The following is a 16,788-nucleotide window of genomic DNA, read 5'->3' as shown; positions in this document are numbered from 1 at the left end:
GTCCCGTAGCACCATCTGTCGAATCTGCCGATCCGCCCCCTGTCTCTCCGTGATTACCACCCAATGTGACAACGGCCTGGACCGCCTGGACCACATCATCTGGACCCAGCGCCCCTCGCAACCTTGCGTATCGTCCATTGGATCTTGGTCTGTCGATCCATCGTCTGGTCCCAGCGAGTATTCGACATTGGGATCGGCGCTTGGATCCAGGCCGGGCGCGCATTCAGCAGGAGCTTCGTCTGGATCGGGAGCGGGTGTACGATTAGGCGCAGCTGCTTGGGCTTCTTGCACCCGGGTAGACGCTACCCGGGGCACCTTCAGCTGTGTCGCTTCGCCGTCTGCTGCTGACACCGGATCTGACTCCGGTGGATGTTCAACAGTCCGTTCGCCCTGTCCACACCCAAGATCCTGGGATCGGACCTGGGGGGATGGGCCTAGGATCGCCACCCGTCGCGACGCTTCATCGCCCAACACGGTGTCCGTCCTGCACTCAGTTAACCCCGTCGCGTGGGTGTCGGCGCGCCTCTTCCCACGGAGTCTCCACCGCTTGGATCGGACTTCGGCGGACCTTCAGCTGCTGGATCGAAGCTTGGTACATACTAAAGCAGCTCCTCCGGCCGTGAATCTAAACCATGAGCCGTAGTCGAAGCTTGGAGCAGCGGTATTCCTGTCGTCCCGGCGATGTGTCCTTCAGTCGTCTGGTCGGGTGGATCTGACGACGATCCGTCCTGTCCGTCCTCAGCTCCCTTGGATCTGGCCTCCACCTGTCGGACTTGTGCTGGATGCCGTCTCTGCAGTATTGCGCGCGGCGTCGGGTATTCGGGGCGCTCCACCATAGGCCCTGGTGGGGCCTCCGGGGGTTCCGCCTCCGTGGATCCAGCGTCCGTCGTGGCCTGCAGCGCGAGGTTCTGCCACTCCATGTAGCGGCGGGATCCGATGGACACGTAACCTTGGATCCGCGGGACTCGATCTCCGGCCAGCCACATCCCGACTTGGAGGCTCTGGCGCAACACCAGCTCCTTCTCTCCGATGTTCGTGATCTGAAGGTACCGTACCTTGCCTGGGCCCTTGATTACCGTAGGCACCCATCGATCCCCTCGCGTAACCCACAGCTTGTCGTGTTCCGATCCTCGCAGACGCATGGGCAGCTCCGCGGACTCTCCGATCCCAAGTTGCAAGTATCGATCCAGCTTCACGGACTGCGCCTTGTCACTGTAGAGTGGACGGCGTCCGCTGAGCTGGATCCGGACTTCATCGGGCAGGCAGAGAGTCCCGTCGGCCAGATCCAGCCGGATCCCGGCCGGCATCATGTAATCCATACCGAGGATGGCCTCTTGTCCAGATAAATGTCGAAGAAATACATTAGGTATCCGCCCAAGGTAATCATGATCCGTGTTCTTCCTTCCGTTGTATACACGTTGTCTCCGATCCCAACACACTCTTGGCTCTGACTCCTGCCGATGTAGCACCCAACCTTACGAGCAAAGGCGGTATCCACGATGGACACCTCGGCACCTGTATCTAGGACTAAGATCGCTTTCTCATTGTTGATCTTACCGTGGATCTTGGCTTGACGGAACCAATTCCCTGGCGAATGTTGTTTCCAGTATCCTCGGGATTCTCCGGGTAGGAGATACGAAGATTCTGGATCCGTGGTCCGCCGGTTCGCAGCAACACGCCTGGATCTGGATCCAGCCGTGTCTTCACCTTCGGTAGGCTTAAACCACTGGTCTGGATCCTGCTGCTTCCAGTATCCCTGACGTGCCTCCGGATCATAATCCATTTCCACTGTCGTGTCGGATCTTGAGTAGTCATCAGCTTGTCAGAGACTTGAGACCACAGCAGTACGTTTCCCATGAAGATCACATGTATTACCGCGTAGATCCTGTCGTTTGCTAACTGGATCTGTCGATGTCTTGTTCACAAATGCATAGATGCAATACCTAGAACGTTTGGCTCGTACCGGATTCCAACCCGGCGAGCGTCCTAGTTTAACATCTTCTCCGCCATCTCTGGCAGCATCCCCGCATGCTTGGCCGGATTGAACCACTGGCGGATCTGGTTGTAGAACTCTTCCTTCGGGCATCGGCCCACGTCATGAAGTTCACCACATCCACAGCACACGAAAAGGCAGTGATCACCTGGATGACCCTTCTTGCCGCACTTCTCACACGTCAAGCGTTTCCAGCAGGCAAGATGCGAGTGCCGCTTGGATCCACAGTGCGTGCATCGACTACGTTCGGGTCCCCCCACATGCGTCCTGGATCGGGAGTCGCGAGACGGTGGATCCTGCTTCGGACGGTCTTGAAGGTTTCGATCCAGAGTCTTCTGCTCTTCCTCTGCAGGCTTCGCGTGGTCTTGGGCTGCCGCCAGATAGATCCTGCGGTAATCGTCGCACTCGGAGTCAGATTCATCGCTGGATCCAGGCTCGGATCCCGTGTCAGGTTGGACCTGGATCGCACGCACATGTTTGGCCGGAGCGGCCGGTGCGGGTGTCGCGGGGGCCTTCTGGCGGAACTTGCTGGCTCCATTCGCAGACTTCTTCTGTCGATTCTTCGCCCGATCCAGTGCGCGGAGAACCTCTTCCAGCTCGTCAGCATCCGGCAGTCGGAGCAATGTCAGTCGATCCGCTAGATCCTGATCACCCAGAGTTTCGATGACCTGATTCACGTGCTCGCGTTTCTACTTGGATCCACCATCCTTGATCTTGAGTCGGGCGCGGAGTCCAGCGACATTAAGTCGGTAGAGATAATCCAGCGGAGACTCATCGGATCGCTTGCGCGCGTGGTAATACTGGCGAGCAACGGAGATCACCAATCCACAGTACTGGGTTTGGAAACTGCGGAGCAGATCCGACCACTTGTTGCGTGTGGATCGAGGTAGTTGGCGATACCAGTTCCTCGCGGATCCGGACAGAAGGTCCGCGAAGGTCAAGCACTTCTCCTCGTCAGGGGCTTGGTCACGGAGGAACGCAGACTTCACCTTACTGATCCATGCTCTCGCCCGATCCTCATCCTGGTCCTTCCCTGAGAACTCCTTCAGATCCGAGACCGCTGAGATCCGGACTCGTTGGATCAGGGCCGAACCTGTGGATCCGGTCGCGGTGGTGGCCACTGTAGCGCGAGCTGGGACCGGGAAGTCGATGTCATCTGGATCGTACTTCCAGTGTTGATCTGGATCGGACAAACCAGTGGACTCCATTTCCACGTCCTGGGATCCGGCGTTCTGCGTCGCCTCCGGCGCCTGTGTCGGGGTCAACACGCCTTGCTCCTTCAAGAACCTGCCCATGGCTGCCTGAAAGTATGACTCAAGCCTGCCAGTCGACATGTTCGATCCTGATGCCGTAGCTGTTGGATCCACCGAAGGAGTCGACGGCTTCTTGGGTCGGGGCTGGGATCGGGGCTGAGTGCTTGCTTCACGCTGGATCTGGGCTCGGGCGCGTAGCATCGAGGCTCCCGAGGGTCCAAGCGACATACGCCGCGGCTCCGAAGATGTATCCGACCCAAGCTCCGCGGCGGACACGTATGGTGACGACGTTCGGCATCCTGTGGATCCAGCTTGAGGTGAACTTGGATCCGGGACTTCTGGATCCGGATCTCACCTACCAGCGCCTTCAGCCTGTTGAACAGCATGTCCGTCGTCGCGTGGATCTGGATTGGATCGGCGTCGTAGATCGCTCTCGCGTCGAAGGCGCCAGCTACAAGGCCGGCCTCCTTCAGCCGCTGCATGAGTCGCTCCATCTCGGCCAGGATCCCTTCACGCTTGGCGGGTGCAGGGAATGCCACAGGCCCTTCTCCGATCGGCTTCACGCCAAGCAGCCGCATCATGGGATCCCAAGCCAGGAAGTCACGTAGCTGCTTCTCGTGGTAACGTATCCAGCCTGCCTCCTCGGATTCTTCGTGGGATGACGCTTTTGAATCTTCGTCATCCAGATCCGGGGCCTTCAGCTTCGCTCGTGTCATCGACTTGGTCTTGTCAAGAAGTAGGCATCCGGTTTAACTGGTGAATCAGCAAATGCATACCGATCCTTGCTAGCCTTGGTTTGTTTTGTTGGTGGAACTTGACTCGCGTCGCGATCCACCGGGGTCCCCGAAGGGACCTGTGGAGGAGGTTGAGGTTTCTCTTCTGGATCCATGTCTGGATCCACCTCGGTTCCGCCGACAGAGGTCCTCCTTGCACTCTGTCGATCCGTGGATCTTGGTTCATTCAGCAGCGTCGTCGTCGATCCCGACTCCGATGACGCTTGATCCCCTTGTTCCTTCTTCACTCGAACTTCTTCTTGGGACTCACGGTGAAATCCCGAGTCACCAGAAGATCCGGGCACGCGCAACCATTGTGGTGTAGCGGGATCAGCAAAATCTGCGAGATTGCCAATCCAACTTCCCAACTGCGCCCGAACACCGACTTACGGAGGGGGTCCCCCGATGATCCGTGATCTGTGTGCTGAACTTGGTCACCTTGTGTACCCGTCGGTAAGCCCTACCTGGATCTTGCTCCTCTGGTGTCTTCCGAAGCGTCCGAGCCTTGAAGAGAGAACAGTCTGGGCGAGACGCGGGGATGTGGGTGGAGCAGCGCGGAAATCTCCACTCTGCTCGTGGTAATATTCCAAATCCAGTGGTCTTGTACTTGGATCTGGCGGCCTGGATCTGGATCCGACCGGGTTGTTGCCTTTCGAGGTTGTTGTCCTTTACGTTGCCTTCGCAGGTCTTCCTTGGTCGTGTTTGCCGCCTCCAATGACGGTGTCGTTGACAGTTGAGACGAGAGGGACGCACCGTAACTCCGATGGATCTTGGATCTGCACTTGCAGGTAGTTTACTAGGAAGGTCTTGGATCTGGCCAATATATTACTCCAGTCTTACAACCAACACTAGATCTGCTACCGCTAACCTCTCTACGCCGTGCAGGGCCAATGTCGTTCCCGTTTCCAGGCGAGGGAGGAAGCGCTTGCGTTGTACAAGGCAAATTTTGGTCTGATTTATGCTTAAGTTCGTTCCTATCCCAAAATCCTATCGCCATGTGGATCCTATCATCCCATCCATACTTACCGACTCTATGGCCCCTCTTTACCTTCATTGCGTGTCAGCTGCTTGCCCGTCGAGTCGTGTCCACCACTCCACGATTACGCTGGGATGTCGAATTGAACCCATCTTGGATCTGGATCACATGGGTACAGATCCAGATCCATCTGAGACAAGCATACTGAAGAACTGCCAAGAAGCACAAGCATAATCAAGACAAGCGAAGCATAGTGAAACCTACATTAAAGTCAGCGAAGTGATAGAAGATAACTAGCCAAACGTAAGATCTAAACAGAAACCAATTTGCCGAAGATCACGCGGACGACTCTGTGCTCGCGGCAGAAGTAGCACCCCGACTTTGACGTCTTCAAGAGCCCTCCGGGAGACTGCCTGTGCGCGGTCTAAGTACGTTTAGGGACGCTTCCAAGGCCTCACTGGTGTAGCGAGCACTGGTGTAGTGGGGACTCAAAGGTACCAAGGCAAAGTCGGCAGTGACTGGGGTTTCGCGCCCCGGAGTGACCTGTGAGAGCTTTATTTTCTATTTGCGTGCTCTAACCGGGCATCCATTTCATATTCCCTACTGTGTGTCTTTGGTGGTTGAGGTAGTCACCCCCCAGACTGAATTGATTGACTACTGAGTGATAGGACTGAAATATATTTTGTATTGTTCCCTCATTCTGTGAGGGTGGTGCGCGTAAGTGAGTGTGCATCCAGGGCTGACCAGTTCCTTGGGTGACGGCTCCGAAGTTGACTGGTGTATAGACCCCCCACCCAAGGGTCTCAAAGAATAAGTGGTGGCTGTATATTTTGTGACGTTTATCTCGGCATTGTATTTCTGTGTGTTGGTTATTCGGAATTACGGATCTGACTGTGGTCCCTTTCATTCGGTCTGACCTTCTGTTCATTCGGTGTGGTTCATCCCAGGAACACACCCAGCAGACGTTATTCTGTATCGCAACAACTCAACTCGGTGAAATCCGGTCCGCCAAAGGTAAACGATACCTATAGGGCTTGACACAAGGACACACGCCAAACACCAGACCGCATTAGTGCGATTCGGTGCGTCCAAGCGGTTCCAGGCCCGGGTCATTCAGTGTCCCGTAGGCTGTTTATCGCGTGGACAATCTCTGGTACTCCGAACCCGAATTCATTCGGTCCGGCATAGTGCGCTATACACCCTGGACGATAAAGACGTTCACCCGCCTCGCCTCAACATCATCTTAATCAGAATAAATGTCGTTTTGCTCGTTCCACTTCATAATCTTTTCTCGCGTCAACGTACATCGCATTCAATACTCGGTCGCGGTTCCCAGAGCTTCTTCTCAGCCCTCGACCGCTGTGGCTGCCTCGAGCGAGGCTTGGTTCGCAGCCGTTGCACTCCACCACTCACGGGCCACTCCATCATCAGCTCCATACTTAGTCACGGGCTTGAGCGTGCATGCCCGGCCTCGTTCCTTCTTGGCTATTGCGTCCGAAGCCTCGGTCGACCTACCACTAGCTTCACCAGCACGTGTTTCACCTCTTCTCGCCGTCGCTTACACCTCGTGCAGCGTTCCCACTCAGTAGCATGCCCACTCCAAGGCCAAGGTGATTGGCTTGGTCCATCGACTAAGACTGGTCTTACAAATCCGTAAGACCGGTCTTACAGATCCATAAGACCCGTCTTACTGACTGATAAGACCGGTCTTAGTGAGGCTTTTGACGCACTCTCGGAGGCGTTTGAGGGCCCCATTGCTAGAGTGGTTGACGTCTCCATCTTGACACCTGACCGCTCCACTTCGACTGCTGCACCCAAAGCCTCGGTCACCCTCCTAGTCGCTTCATTATCACTTGTTTCGTCTGTTGAGGGTTTGACCGAGGCTTGTTTGCGTCTTCCGTTGTCCCTGGCTCCATTCCGATATCTCCATTCCATCGTGACTCGTTCACTTAACACGTAACATGCAGATTCCAGTAACTTTCTTCGTCTGTCACTGCGAGCTGGATAGCCCTCGCAGGCAGTTCAATCATCATCTCCAGTAGCCTCGTTCGTCTGACATCGCGGGCTGGATTGCCCCCGCGAGCAGTTCTATCCTCCTTGGGGCGCAGAATTACTCCTCGTCGGCCACCTGGACCACTTGCAAGCGTCGGTCGCTTCGCTTCCGGCGTAGGTAATCGTACAGGAGGCCACTGCACGACAGATTGGACGCTGGTTCCCATGTCGGCTCGTCATAGCCGACCCACTTCACCTTGAACTCTCGGACGGCCCGGTGAGTACTCGTTGACAACGGGGTCCGGTCATCGAGGATAGCCTCGACTTCATATTCGCCGTCCAAGTGGTCCGGCTCAAAACTGTGTTCAGGCAGTAGTTCCTCGTCGAAGTCAAGACGAGTGTCTTCGGTGACCTCACGAGCCAAACGAGCCCTCGGTCGGCCTTCGAACTCGTCCACCGACTTGAGTCGTGAGACATGCACCACCGGGTAGAACCGGTATCCACTTCGGTCAGGTAATTCCAGCTCATACGCAAAATCGTCGACCTTCTTCACTCGGAACGGTCCGTGCCACCGATTGGCTAGTTTCTTGGTCAGTCCTGGTCGGACCCGCCCCATGTACAGCCACACTCTGCTTCCAGGCTACAGAGGAAGCCTCGTTCTCGTCACTGTAGCTCCGCCATGTTCAGGGGAACTCAGTGCTCGGTCGACCGAGGTGCTATTCTCGTTAACGCCTGTCGTAGCTTCCTTCTCCTTCCTGCCAAGTGATTCATTGCGCTCTTCAGCTCTCCGAGCCTTTTCCGCGGCTTGGTACTCCTTGGCCATCCTCAGGGCGATTTCCTGCTGTCAGTTGACCTCTCGGCGCCCTGCTAGCGCGTCAGTTTGGCTACCGAAGCCTCGTTTGAGTGACGAGGACATTGCCTTGAGCGTCGACTGTGCATCCCACCCCTGAACGAGGTAAAACGGGGTTTCCTTCCTCGTCTTATCACGGGAGTTATTGATAGCGAAGATCAGTCTTTCGGTGATCTCGTCCCAATCCTGCTGTAGTGGGTCTTCAGCGTATACGCGGACTGACTGCATGATCGTCTTCACCAATCTCTCCTGTTGGCCGTTGGCCTGCGGGCGGTATCTCAGGGTCGCTCTCGACCGAGACTGCATCATTTCCGCGAAGGCTTGGAAGACCTCGCTCATATATTGAGGATCTCGGTCATGACGGATCAAGGACGGTGCTCCAAAACGTCGGTAGACACACTCCTCGAAAGCTTGCGCAACGAGTAAGGCAGTAGTGTCGGACATGGCTTTGCCCATCACGAATCCCGTGAACGAGCATTGGAATAGCAGGAGAGCCGTGTTGCCACGGCGACTCTTCAGTAGCGGTATCACGAAGTCCATAGAGAGAAGTTGGAAGGGTCTCTCGGCTAGGATGTTCCCTGGCGAGTACCCGCGGAACTGAGGTCGGCTCTTACTTGAACTGCAGCCAGGGCACGACTTAACGTGTTTCTCCACATCGGCATACTGGCCGATCCAGTAATAGTCTCTCCTCGCCCGATGCAGTGTACGGGTGATACCTTGATGACCACCTTCGAGTGAGTCATGACAGCTCTGCAAGACCTCTTGGATCATCGTTGTGGTTACCACGAGTCTCATCTTCAACTCGGCTTGCTCGTCGTCACTCGAACGACGGCTCGTTCTAGTGTAATATTGCACATCGTCCTCGCTCAACACAAATTGGTCCGCCATTTTCCATGCATCTCGTGCTGCTCTGTATCCAATCTTCGCATCATCTCCCCGGAGCACTACCATCAGATTCGACAACCGTAACTCTTCATCTTGAGCGGTGGCGATTCTCCTTCGGCGTTCTTCCTGTACTACCAGCGGGTCAATGTCTTCCGCGTTCGGTGGGGCTGGTGACGTCTCGGCGCGCAGCGGTGAAGCTTCTGCTTCATTCTGAGACTCGTTCGGCACACCATTGGCTTTTACTCGGAGAGATGCGTCTCCCTGATCGGTGACCGAGGCTTCATCTGCAAACCGGACGTGTTTCTCCTTTGCTCTCGTTTGACGTCTGGTCATCACAGCCACATGTCCGGGTTCAGTCTCGTTCTGCCGTCTGTGGTCGGTTTTTCTTCGCACAAAATCGAAAAATTCTTGCTGCGAGGTTTGACAGAAGCTACCACAGCCATACTGTGTTGGCCGAGGGTATGTCCTCGACGACGCAACCGTCAGCAACCTCGTAGATGACTTCAGCGATACGGTTCAGCTTCATCAGCTCTAGTACTCGGACATCCGACGATACCACTGTAGACTTCTTGCTCTCGAGAGCCTCGCTTGCCAGAGAGTCGGCCGCAGCGTTAAACTCTCTCACCACATGTAGGTACTTCACCGACCGAAGCTTGGCTGTGAGTTCTTGGTGGTGACTGAGTTGCTGCAGCAATGACTCCTTCCGTCAGGCTATCACCCCTAGGGCTTGCTGGATCGCGAGCCTCGAGTCGCCAAGACGACTAAATCGTCGGCTCCGTGCTGTAATGCAGCGGAGACACCATAGTTCATCCCAGTATACTCAGCGAGGTTAACGGTGGTGTTCTCGAGGTAAGCGCTCGCAGCGAGCACTACTGTCCATTTCGGTAACTTCCATAGTATCCATGAGCAACTCCTGTAACTCTCAGTCTTCGCAGACCCGTCAAACGACATGACAAAGCCCCGGTACGACCGAGATAGGCGTGCGTAGAGCAGATGCGGATCCAAACGAGCAGTCGGTGACCCTCGGGTCCGGGGTGTAACCAACGCCAGTGACTTATCCAAATCAACGAAGTTCGTCAAGTCGGCTTGAAGTAGTTGGGCAAACGAGCAGTCGGTTTCTTTGACTCGTTCGACCAACAGATGCCACGGCGACAGCAAAACGGCGAACTGAGTAGCCCGACCGAACAATGTCTTGGACTTGTGGACCCAGTCGAGTGTTGAAAACCGAGTATAGACCCGGATTCGCTGTCCAACGAGTTGAGTATAACACACCTTCAGTATCAGCAGAAGCGCGAGGGCTTCTTTCTCTGCCGGGTGATAATTCATCTCAGCGTCCTTCAAAACGCGTCCGCAGAAGCGAACGGGGTGTAGTTTGCCCTCGTACTCTTGCATCAACGTGGAGCTTAGGGCCCACTCGTTGGCGAACAACATAACATGGATTCTCCTCTTTCGGTCGAAGTGTCGTAGTATCGGCGCTGCCGAAACCTTCTGTTGGAGCATCGCGAAGCTGTGCTTGGCCGCGGTGAGGTCACCCCGGGTGCAAGTCCTCGTCCTTAAGCTGGTACAGCGCTGCTTCATAGACCGCGAAGTCTTGGATGAAGCGACTGTAATAGTTGAGTGCCCCAAGGAAGGACTGCATTCCTTTCTTCGTTGACGGGAACGGAAGCTCGGTCACCCCAGCCAGCTTCTTAGCGTCTGGTCGGATATCTTTTGCCGAGACTTCGTGAGACAGAAAGTCCACATTGGACTGCACGAAGATGCTCTTCGTGAAGCTGATACTAATACGGCACTCTTCAATCCGTGCCAGCAATCGGTCTAGCGTCGCCAAGCATGACTCGAAAGTCTCGGCGCCGAAAAAGATATCATCCACGAATGACCGGCGACTGAATACTGGTGTCAACGAGGAGTCATCGGGCTCCCCGTTGGCGAACATGTCGGCGATAGGGCTGTTGACCAGTTCGGCTACAGCTCCCTTACCAAGCGAGTTATCTCGGTCAGCCTCGAACTTGGCCCGGAATGGCTTTGCCGTGCCAGTCGAAGCCTCGTTCACCCCAGCATGAGCTTCCTTGTCATGTTCTTCAGCTAGGCGCATGCACTCCGAGAATTTAAACCATCCTCCCTTCGGTTGGACGAAGCCCCAAAGCGCGATGTCAATCATGCGTTGATAGATCGGTGCGTTTTTCAGGCCGAAAGGCATACGCAACCACTCGAAGTGCCCCAGTGCGCAGACGAAAGCGGAGATATTCCGAGCTCGTTCAGTCATCATAATGGCCTAGAAGCCGCTAGCAGCGTCGAGCGAGCAAAACCATAAGTACGCCTCCATGTCCGTCAGCAAGTCATCCACCAGGGGCATGGCGTACTCCATAATCTTGGTGATCGCATTAACGAGTTTGTAGTCGATACACAGGCGGATATCCACTCCATTCTTCTTCAGGACGATGACGATTGGCGACGCCCATGGGCTGTCCGAGAAGGAGATAAGCCCGGCCTTCAGCAGACCCTTCAGCAATTCGTACAGCTTACCGAGGAAGCGAAGCGGGGTCCGCCGAGTCTTCTGCTTGATCGGCGCGTGCCCCTGTACATTGATGTCACATACAACACCATAGGCTGGAGGCGGTAGAGCGTTGCCGCTCGCAATCATGATTTTCTCGTGGATCTTCAGCACATCGACCAGGTCCGTCTGCTGCTTCTCACTGAGCTCGTCATTCTGGACGTTCTGCCCAGAGTAATCCAATGTCGTCTCCGACGCTTCAGTTAGGTCTGGCAAGAACGCTAGCTCTTGTGCGTAGTCGGTTAGCTCAATCTCGTTTGCTACGTGCTCCGAAACGTCGTTCGATGTGTCCTCACCCTCGACAGACCCTTCTGCAACCATGGCGTGCATGACCGAGATATAGGTCGGCCTCCAGCAGCTGCTCAGGGTCAGTGATCGGGTTTACATCCGAATCATGGAATTCAGTGTCGGCGTCGGCGGTGGGGGTTCCGGCTTGAGTAGGAACGTCGTTAGGCCCTGGATCGTGTTCACCCCAGTCGACTTTGCTACTACACACCGCAGTCGACGTTTCTCCTGGCTCCAGGCTGGGCGCAGCGGTCCCAGAAGCTCCAAGGATGAGATCCTTGTTGTTTTGAGCTGTATCAGGGCATGCACTTAGTAGCGATAGGTTACCAAGATCAACGTTTGAACTATTTAGCTTTAGTGAGCTACAGCTAATTGAATTGATCCCAGTGATAGCTCGAATAGCATCTAATACCAGTGCTGTCATCGGCGATGCCTCGCCGAGCGTAATCGATGAGATAGCTCATCCGATAGTCGGTCTTGTTGTCAAGACTGATGTGACGACGCCTCGCCAAGCGACCGTGTGACGCGAACGCGTCATCAGTGAGGTCGGCGTGACCTTCACTGTGTTGTACCGCAATCATTCAGGTGATTACGGGACGATGATTACGTCACGGTGATTACGCCATGATTGTGGGTGCAAGATTGTGGGTACAAGATGGGCATCGACGTGGTGTTCTCTGATTGGATAAGGTAACTGTGTATCCAGTAGAGAATCCAGTAGGGTGTATCCAGTAAGAGGTATCCAGTAGCAGGCTTAGAGGTAGCACGCGGTTGCGAACTAAGGACCTGAATCGAATCACTTTGCATTTTGCCAACTACTGCTCAAGTGTTCTTCCTTTTGGTTATGAGCCCAAGCCCCGTCTTCCCTGACCAAGACCCCGACTACGCCTTCGCCATGGACGCCGCCCCGACCGCGACCGCCCGCATCAACAAGTTCGACGGAACCAACTTCCACACATGGAAGTTCAAGATGCAGATGGTGCTGGAGGAGCGCGAACTGTGGGAAGTGACGAGTGGGGAAGTGAAGCTCGAGCAGTGCACGACCGCGGCGGACCAAGCGACGTTTCGCAAGAAGTCGCGCAAGGCGCTGGCGATCGTCTGTCTCGCGTTGGAGGACTCGCAGCTGCCGCTGGTGCGGTCGGCGAAGGACGCGCATGATGCATGGTCAAGACTCGAGGGACACTTCGAGAAGAAGAGCCTGGCGAACAAGCTCTTTCTTCGTCGACGGTTCTTCACGACAACGATGGACGAAGGTGATGATGTGCTGGAGCACATTAACAAGCTCAAGACGCTGGCGGAACAGCTCGACGCGGTCGGCGCTCCGGTCAGCGAGGACGACTTGGTGATCACGCTTCTTGCCAGTCTGAGCGAGTCGTACCAGTTCCTCATCACGGCGTTGGAATCGCGTTCCGACACGCTGACGTGGGAGCTCGTGACGTCTCGGCTCCTGCACGAGGACATGAAGCGCAAGGGACGGCAGGCGCAAGCGCAGAGGACGAGCGCCTGTCACTACTGCGGCGAGCACGGACATTGGATCGCCAAGTGTCCGGTGCGGATCCGCGAGAACGGGGAGCGGCAGAGGCCGCAACGAGCGAACGTCGCGCAGGTCGAAGATGACTCTGGCGACTTCCTCTTCTCGGTTGGTGGCGACACGGGTGCCTCCAAGCTGAGCGGCATGTGGCTGGTCGACTCAGGTGCGACGCAGCACATGACGTACTCGAAGGAGTACATGAAGAACTACAAGAAGATCTCTCCGGTGGACGTGCATCTGGCGGACGACGGCGTGGTTCAGGCGGTGGGGAGCGGCGACATCGTGATGTCGATGCAGACACCGCGCGGCATGAAGAAGGGTGTGCTCACGGGTGTGTGGCACATCGCGAAGCTGTCGCGCAACCTGTTCTCCGTCGGCCGCTTCACCAAGGACGTCGGGCCAGTGACCTTCGAGAGCGACGGGTGCTTCGCGGAAACGAAGGGTCTCAAGTGGAAGCTCGGCGCTCGCGAAGGCAAAGGACTGTTCAAGCTCTGCATGACGCCGAGGACGCCTGCTGACGAGGCCAATGCGGCAAGCTCGAAGAATCGCCAAGGGGACACCACGTCGTACCTCTGGCACCTTCGACTTGGTCACATCGGCCATGGTGGTCTCGACGCCATCGTCAAGAAGGGCTACGGCACTGGCATCCCAATGACGTCGGTGAAGCAGTGGGAGGTGTGCGACGGGTGCGCACTCGGCAAGCAAACGCGAGTAAGCTTCATGAAGTCGTCGCCGAACCGTGCGAAGCAAGTGCTGGAGGTGGTCCACAGCGATGTGTGCGGTCCGATGCAGACGGCGACGTTCGGAGGCAAGCGCTACTTCGTCACGTTCATCGACGACAAGTCGCACTTCTGCGTGGTGTACCTACTACGGAACAAGTCGGAGGTGGCTGCCAAGTTCGCTGCGTTCGTCGCGTTGGCTGAGACGCAGACCGGCAAGCGAGTGAAGGTGCTTCGGAGCGACAACGGCGGCGAGTACACTTCGGGTGCGATGGCCAAGTTGTGTGCGGATCGCGGCATCGAGCAGAAGTTCACGCCACCATACACGCCTCAGCTCAACGGAGTGGCCGAGCGAATGAATCGGACGCTGGTGGAGTGTGCGCGCTGCATGCTGGAGCACGCCGGGTTGTCGAAGGAGTACTGGGGAGAAGCGGTGATGACGGCCACGTTCCTCCGCAACCGGTGTCCGACGCGCGCCATCAGTCACGACAAGTCGCCGCACCACGTTTGGACCGGCAAGAAGCCTTTGCTGGCCAACCTCAAGGTGTTCGGGTGCCACGCGTACGTGCACGTGCCGAAGGAGAAGCGGTCGAAGTTCGACGCTCGGTCGGTGCGCTGTCGTTTCCTCGGGTACTCGGAGCACGAGAAGGCGTATCGGTTCGAGGAGATCGAGAGCGGTCGCGTGTTGGTGAGCCGCGACGCGCAGTTCATGGAGGATGTCTTCGACGGTGGGAGACGCGACTACGCTTCGAAGGAGGTGTTGGTGGGTCTTCCGACAGATGATGATGAAGACACCACGGATGAAGAGACTCAGTCCGGATCAGACGAGAACAGAGAAGAAGCTGCGCGGAATCAAGACTTTGAACCCGGCAGCAAGCGACACCCGCGCACGCAGTCGCTCAAGGAAGCCGTGGAGGTTCCGAGTGCCAAGCGGTATGCGGTGCCGAGACGACAGCAACCGCTGGACGAGATGTCTGCCGCAGCACAAGAGAAGGAAGACTTCGAGGCTGCGTACGTCGTGGATTTAGTGGGAGAGATGCCGACAACGTTCAAGTCGGCGATGGAATCCAGCGACGCAGACAAGTGGAAAGAGGCGTGCGACTCGGAGGTGGAGTCGCTCCGCAAGAACGAGACGTGGATCCTGGTGCCACTGCCGAAGGGACGCAAGGCGATCGGCTGCAGATGGGTGTTCCGCGTGAAGGAGAACCAGTCTGGAGAGATCGAGCGGTTCAAGGCGCGACTGGTGGCGAAGGGGTTCTCGCAGAAGTACAGCATCGACTACGACGAGACGTTCGCGCCGGTGGCCAAGTTCACGTCGATTCGGGTGTTGCTGAGTCTGGCGGCCAAGTACAAGCTCACAGTGCACCAGATGGATGTGAAGACCGCGTTCCTCAACGGCTTGTTGGACGAGGACATCTACAAGGCGCAGCCGGACGGATATGTGGACGGAGATCGACCCGACTACGTGTGCCGGCTCAAGCGTTCGCTGTACGGCCTGAAGCAGTCGCCGCGGATGTGGAACAAGACGATCGACGAGTTCATGTTGAAGCTGGGGTTCAAGAAGTGCGAGTCCGACCACTGCATCTACTTGAAGCGGGACAATCACGACATGATGTTCGTGGCACTGTACGTGGACGATCTGGTCCTCGCCAGCAGCAGCGACGGGATGCTGAAGGACACGAAGCAGGCGCTGAGTGACCGGTTCGAGATGACCGACATGGGCCAGCTCAAGTACTTCCTCGGTATGGAGATCGAGCAAGATGTGGCGACTGGGAAGGTGTCGGTGCGGCAGACCAAGTTCGCGAAGGACATTCTCGAGAAGTTCAAGATGGATGAGAGCAACCCTGTGAAGACACCGCAGGATCCGGATCTGAAGCTGACCAAGGCCATGTGCGAGGGAGGCTGCAAGCACGACGAGACCATGGCGAATGTTCCGTACCGGAACGCCGTGGGCTGCCTCATGTATCTCATGGTGGGGACTCGTCCGGACCTCGCAGCGGCAGTGGGAGTGCTGAGCCAGTTCGCAGCGGACCCATGTCCGACACACTGGCAGGCGCTCAAGAGGGTCTTCCGCTACATCCGAGGCACGAAGACGCACGGCCTCGTGTTTCAAGCGAGCAGCGAGGGCGGATTGCAAGGCTACTCGGACGCGGACTGGGCCGGCGACATCGAGTCTCGACGGAGTACGAGCGGCTACGCGTTCATGATGAACGGCGGATGCATCAGCTGGCGAAGCAAGAAGCAGCGCACGGTGGCGCTCTCGTCGACGGAAGCCGAGTACATGGCGCTGTCGGAGGCCACGCAGGAGGCGGTGTGGCTCAAGGTATTTCTGTGCGAGCTGGGCGAGATGGCGAACGATGAAGCGGTGAAGATCTACGAGGACAACCAAGGCTCCATCGCGTTGGCCAAGAACCCGGAGTTCCACAAGCGCACCAAGCACATCGACATTCGCTACCACTTCGTGCGCGAGAAGGTGGAAGACTGTCAAGTGGTGTTGCAGTATGTTTCGACACTCGACATGCTGGCGGACATCATGACGAAGCCGATCGCGGCGCCGCAGTTCGACGCGCTCAGGACGAAGCTGGGCATCGTGGTCGCTGACGAGTCGAGTGGGAGTGTTGTCAAGACTGATGTGACGACGCCTCGCCAAGCGACCGTGTGACGCGAACGCGTCATCAGTGAGGTCGGCGTGACCTTCACTGTGTTGTACCGCAATCATTCAGGTGATTACGTCACGGTGATAAAAGGAAGAGCACTTGAGCAGTAGTTGGCAAAATGCAAAGTGATTCGATTCAGGTCCTTAGTTCGCAACCGCGTGCTACCTCTAAGCCTGCTACTGGATACCTCTTACTGGATACACCCTACTGGATTCTCTACTGGATACACAGTTACCTTATCCAATCAGAGAACGCCACGTCGATGCCCATCTTGTACCCACAATCTTGGCGTAATCACCGTGACGTAATCATCGTCCCGTAAT

The 16,788-nt window shown here is 56.4% G+C and overlaps 4 protein-coding genes across 4 annotated transcripts; all 4 read right to left on the bottom strand.

Moving 5' to 3' along the window:
- Positions 1-95: 95 nt before the first annotated feature.
- On the bottom strand, positions 96-6,930 carry PHYSODRAFT_335112 (hypothetical protein; the record flags this gene model as incomplete). The annotated part of the gene is made up of 10 exons (XM_009532471.1): positions 96-302; positions 500-588; positions 632-1,333; positions 1,480-1,802; positions 1,997-2,630; positions 2,697-3,452; positions 3,536-3,971; positions 4,061-4,387; positions 6,353-6,516; positions 6,726-6,930. 10 exons carry the CDS (start codon positions 6,928-6,930, stop codon positions 96-98), a joined length of 3,843 nt encoding a protein of 1,280 aa, XP_009530766.1.
- A 5,554-nt stretch (positions 6,931-12,484) lies between these two features.
- PHYSODRAFT_514123 (hypothetical protein) lies at positions 12,485-13,019 on the bottom strand (the record flags this gene model as incomplete). Its single annotated transcript, XM_009532470.1, has 3 exons — positions 12,485-12,506; positions 12,613-12,681; positions 12,766-13,019. 3 exons carry the CDS (start codon positions 13,017-13,019, stop codon positions 12,485-12,487), a joined length of 345 nt encoding a protein of 114 aa, XP_009530765.1.
- A 1,119-nt stretch (positions 13,020-14,138) lies between these two features.
- PHYSODRAFT_512088 (hypothetical protein) lies at positions 14,139-14,519 on the bottom strand (the record flags this gene model as incomplete). Its single annotated transcript, XM_009532469.1, has 2 exons — positions 14,139-14,259; positions 14,296-14,519. 2 exons carry the CDS (start codon positions 14,517-14,519, stop codon positions 14,139-14,141), a joined length of 345 nt encoding a protein of 114 aa, XP_009530764.1.
- Positions 14,520-14,660: 141 nt separating this feature from the next.
- On the bottom strand, positions 14,661-15,083 carry PHYSODRAFT_513468 (hypothetical protein; the record flags this gene model as incomplete). The annotated part of the gene is made up of 2 exons (XM_009532468.1): positions 14,661-14,769; positions 14,824-15,083. The coding sequence occupies 2 exons, from the start codon at positions 15,081-15,083 to the stop codon at positions 14,661-14,663; spliced, it is 369 nt and encodes a 122-aa protein (XP_009530763.1).
- Positions 15,084-16,788: the final 1,705 nt, after the last annotated feature.

This window comes from Phytophthora sojae (assembly GCF_000149755.1).
Source record: "Phytophthora sojae unplaced genomic scaffold PHYSOscaffold_6, whole genome shotgun sequence".
NCBI classification, from domain to species: domain Eukaryota; phylum Oomycota; class Peronosporomycetes; order Peronosporales; family Peronosporaceae; genus Phytophthora; species Phytophthora sojae.
The sequence above is the reverse complement of the archived record's forward strand: the minus strand, read 5'-3'. Positions and strand labels throughout refer to the sequence as shown.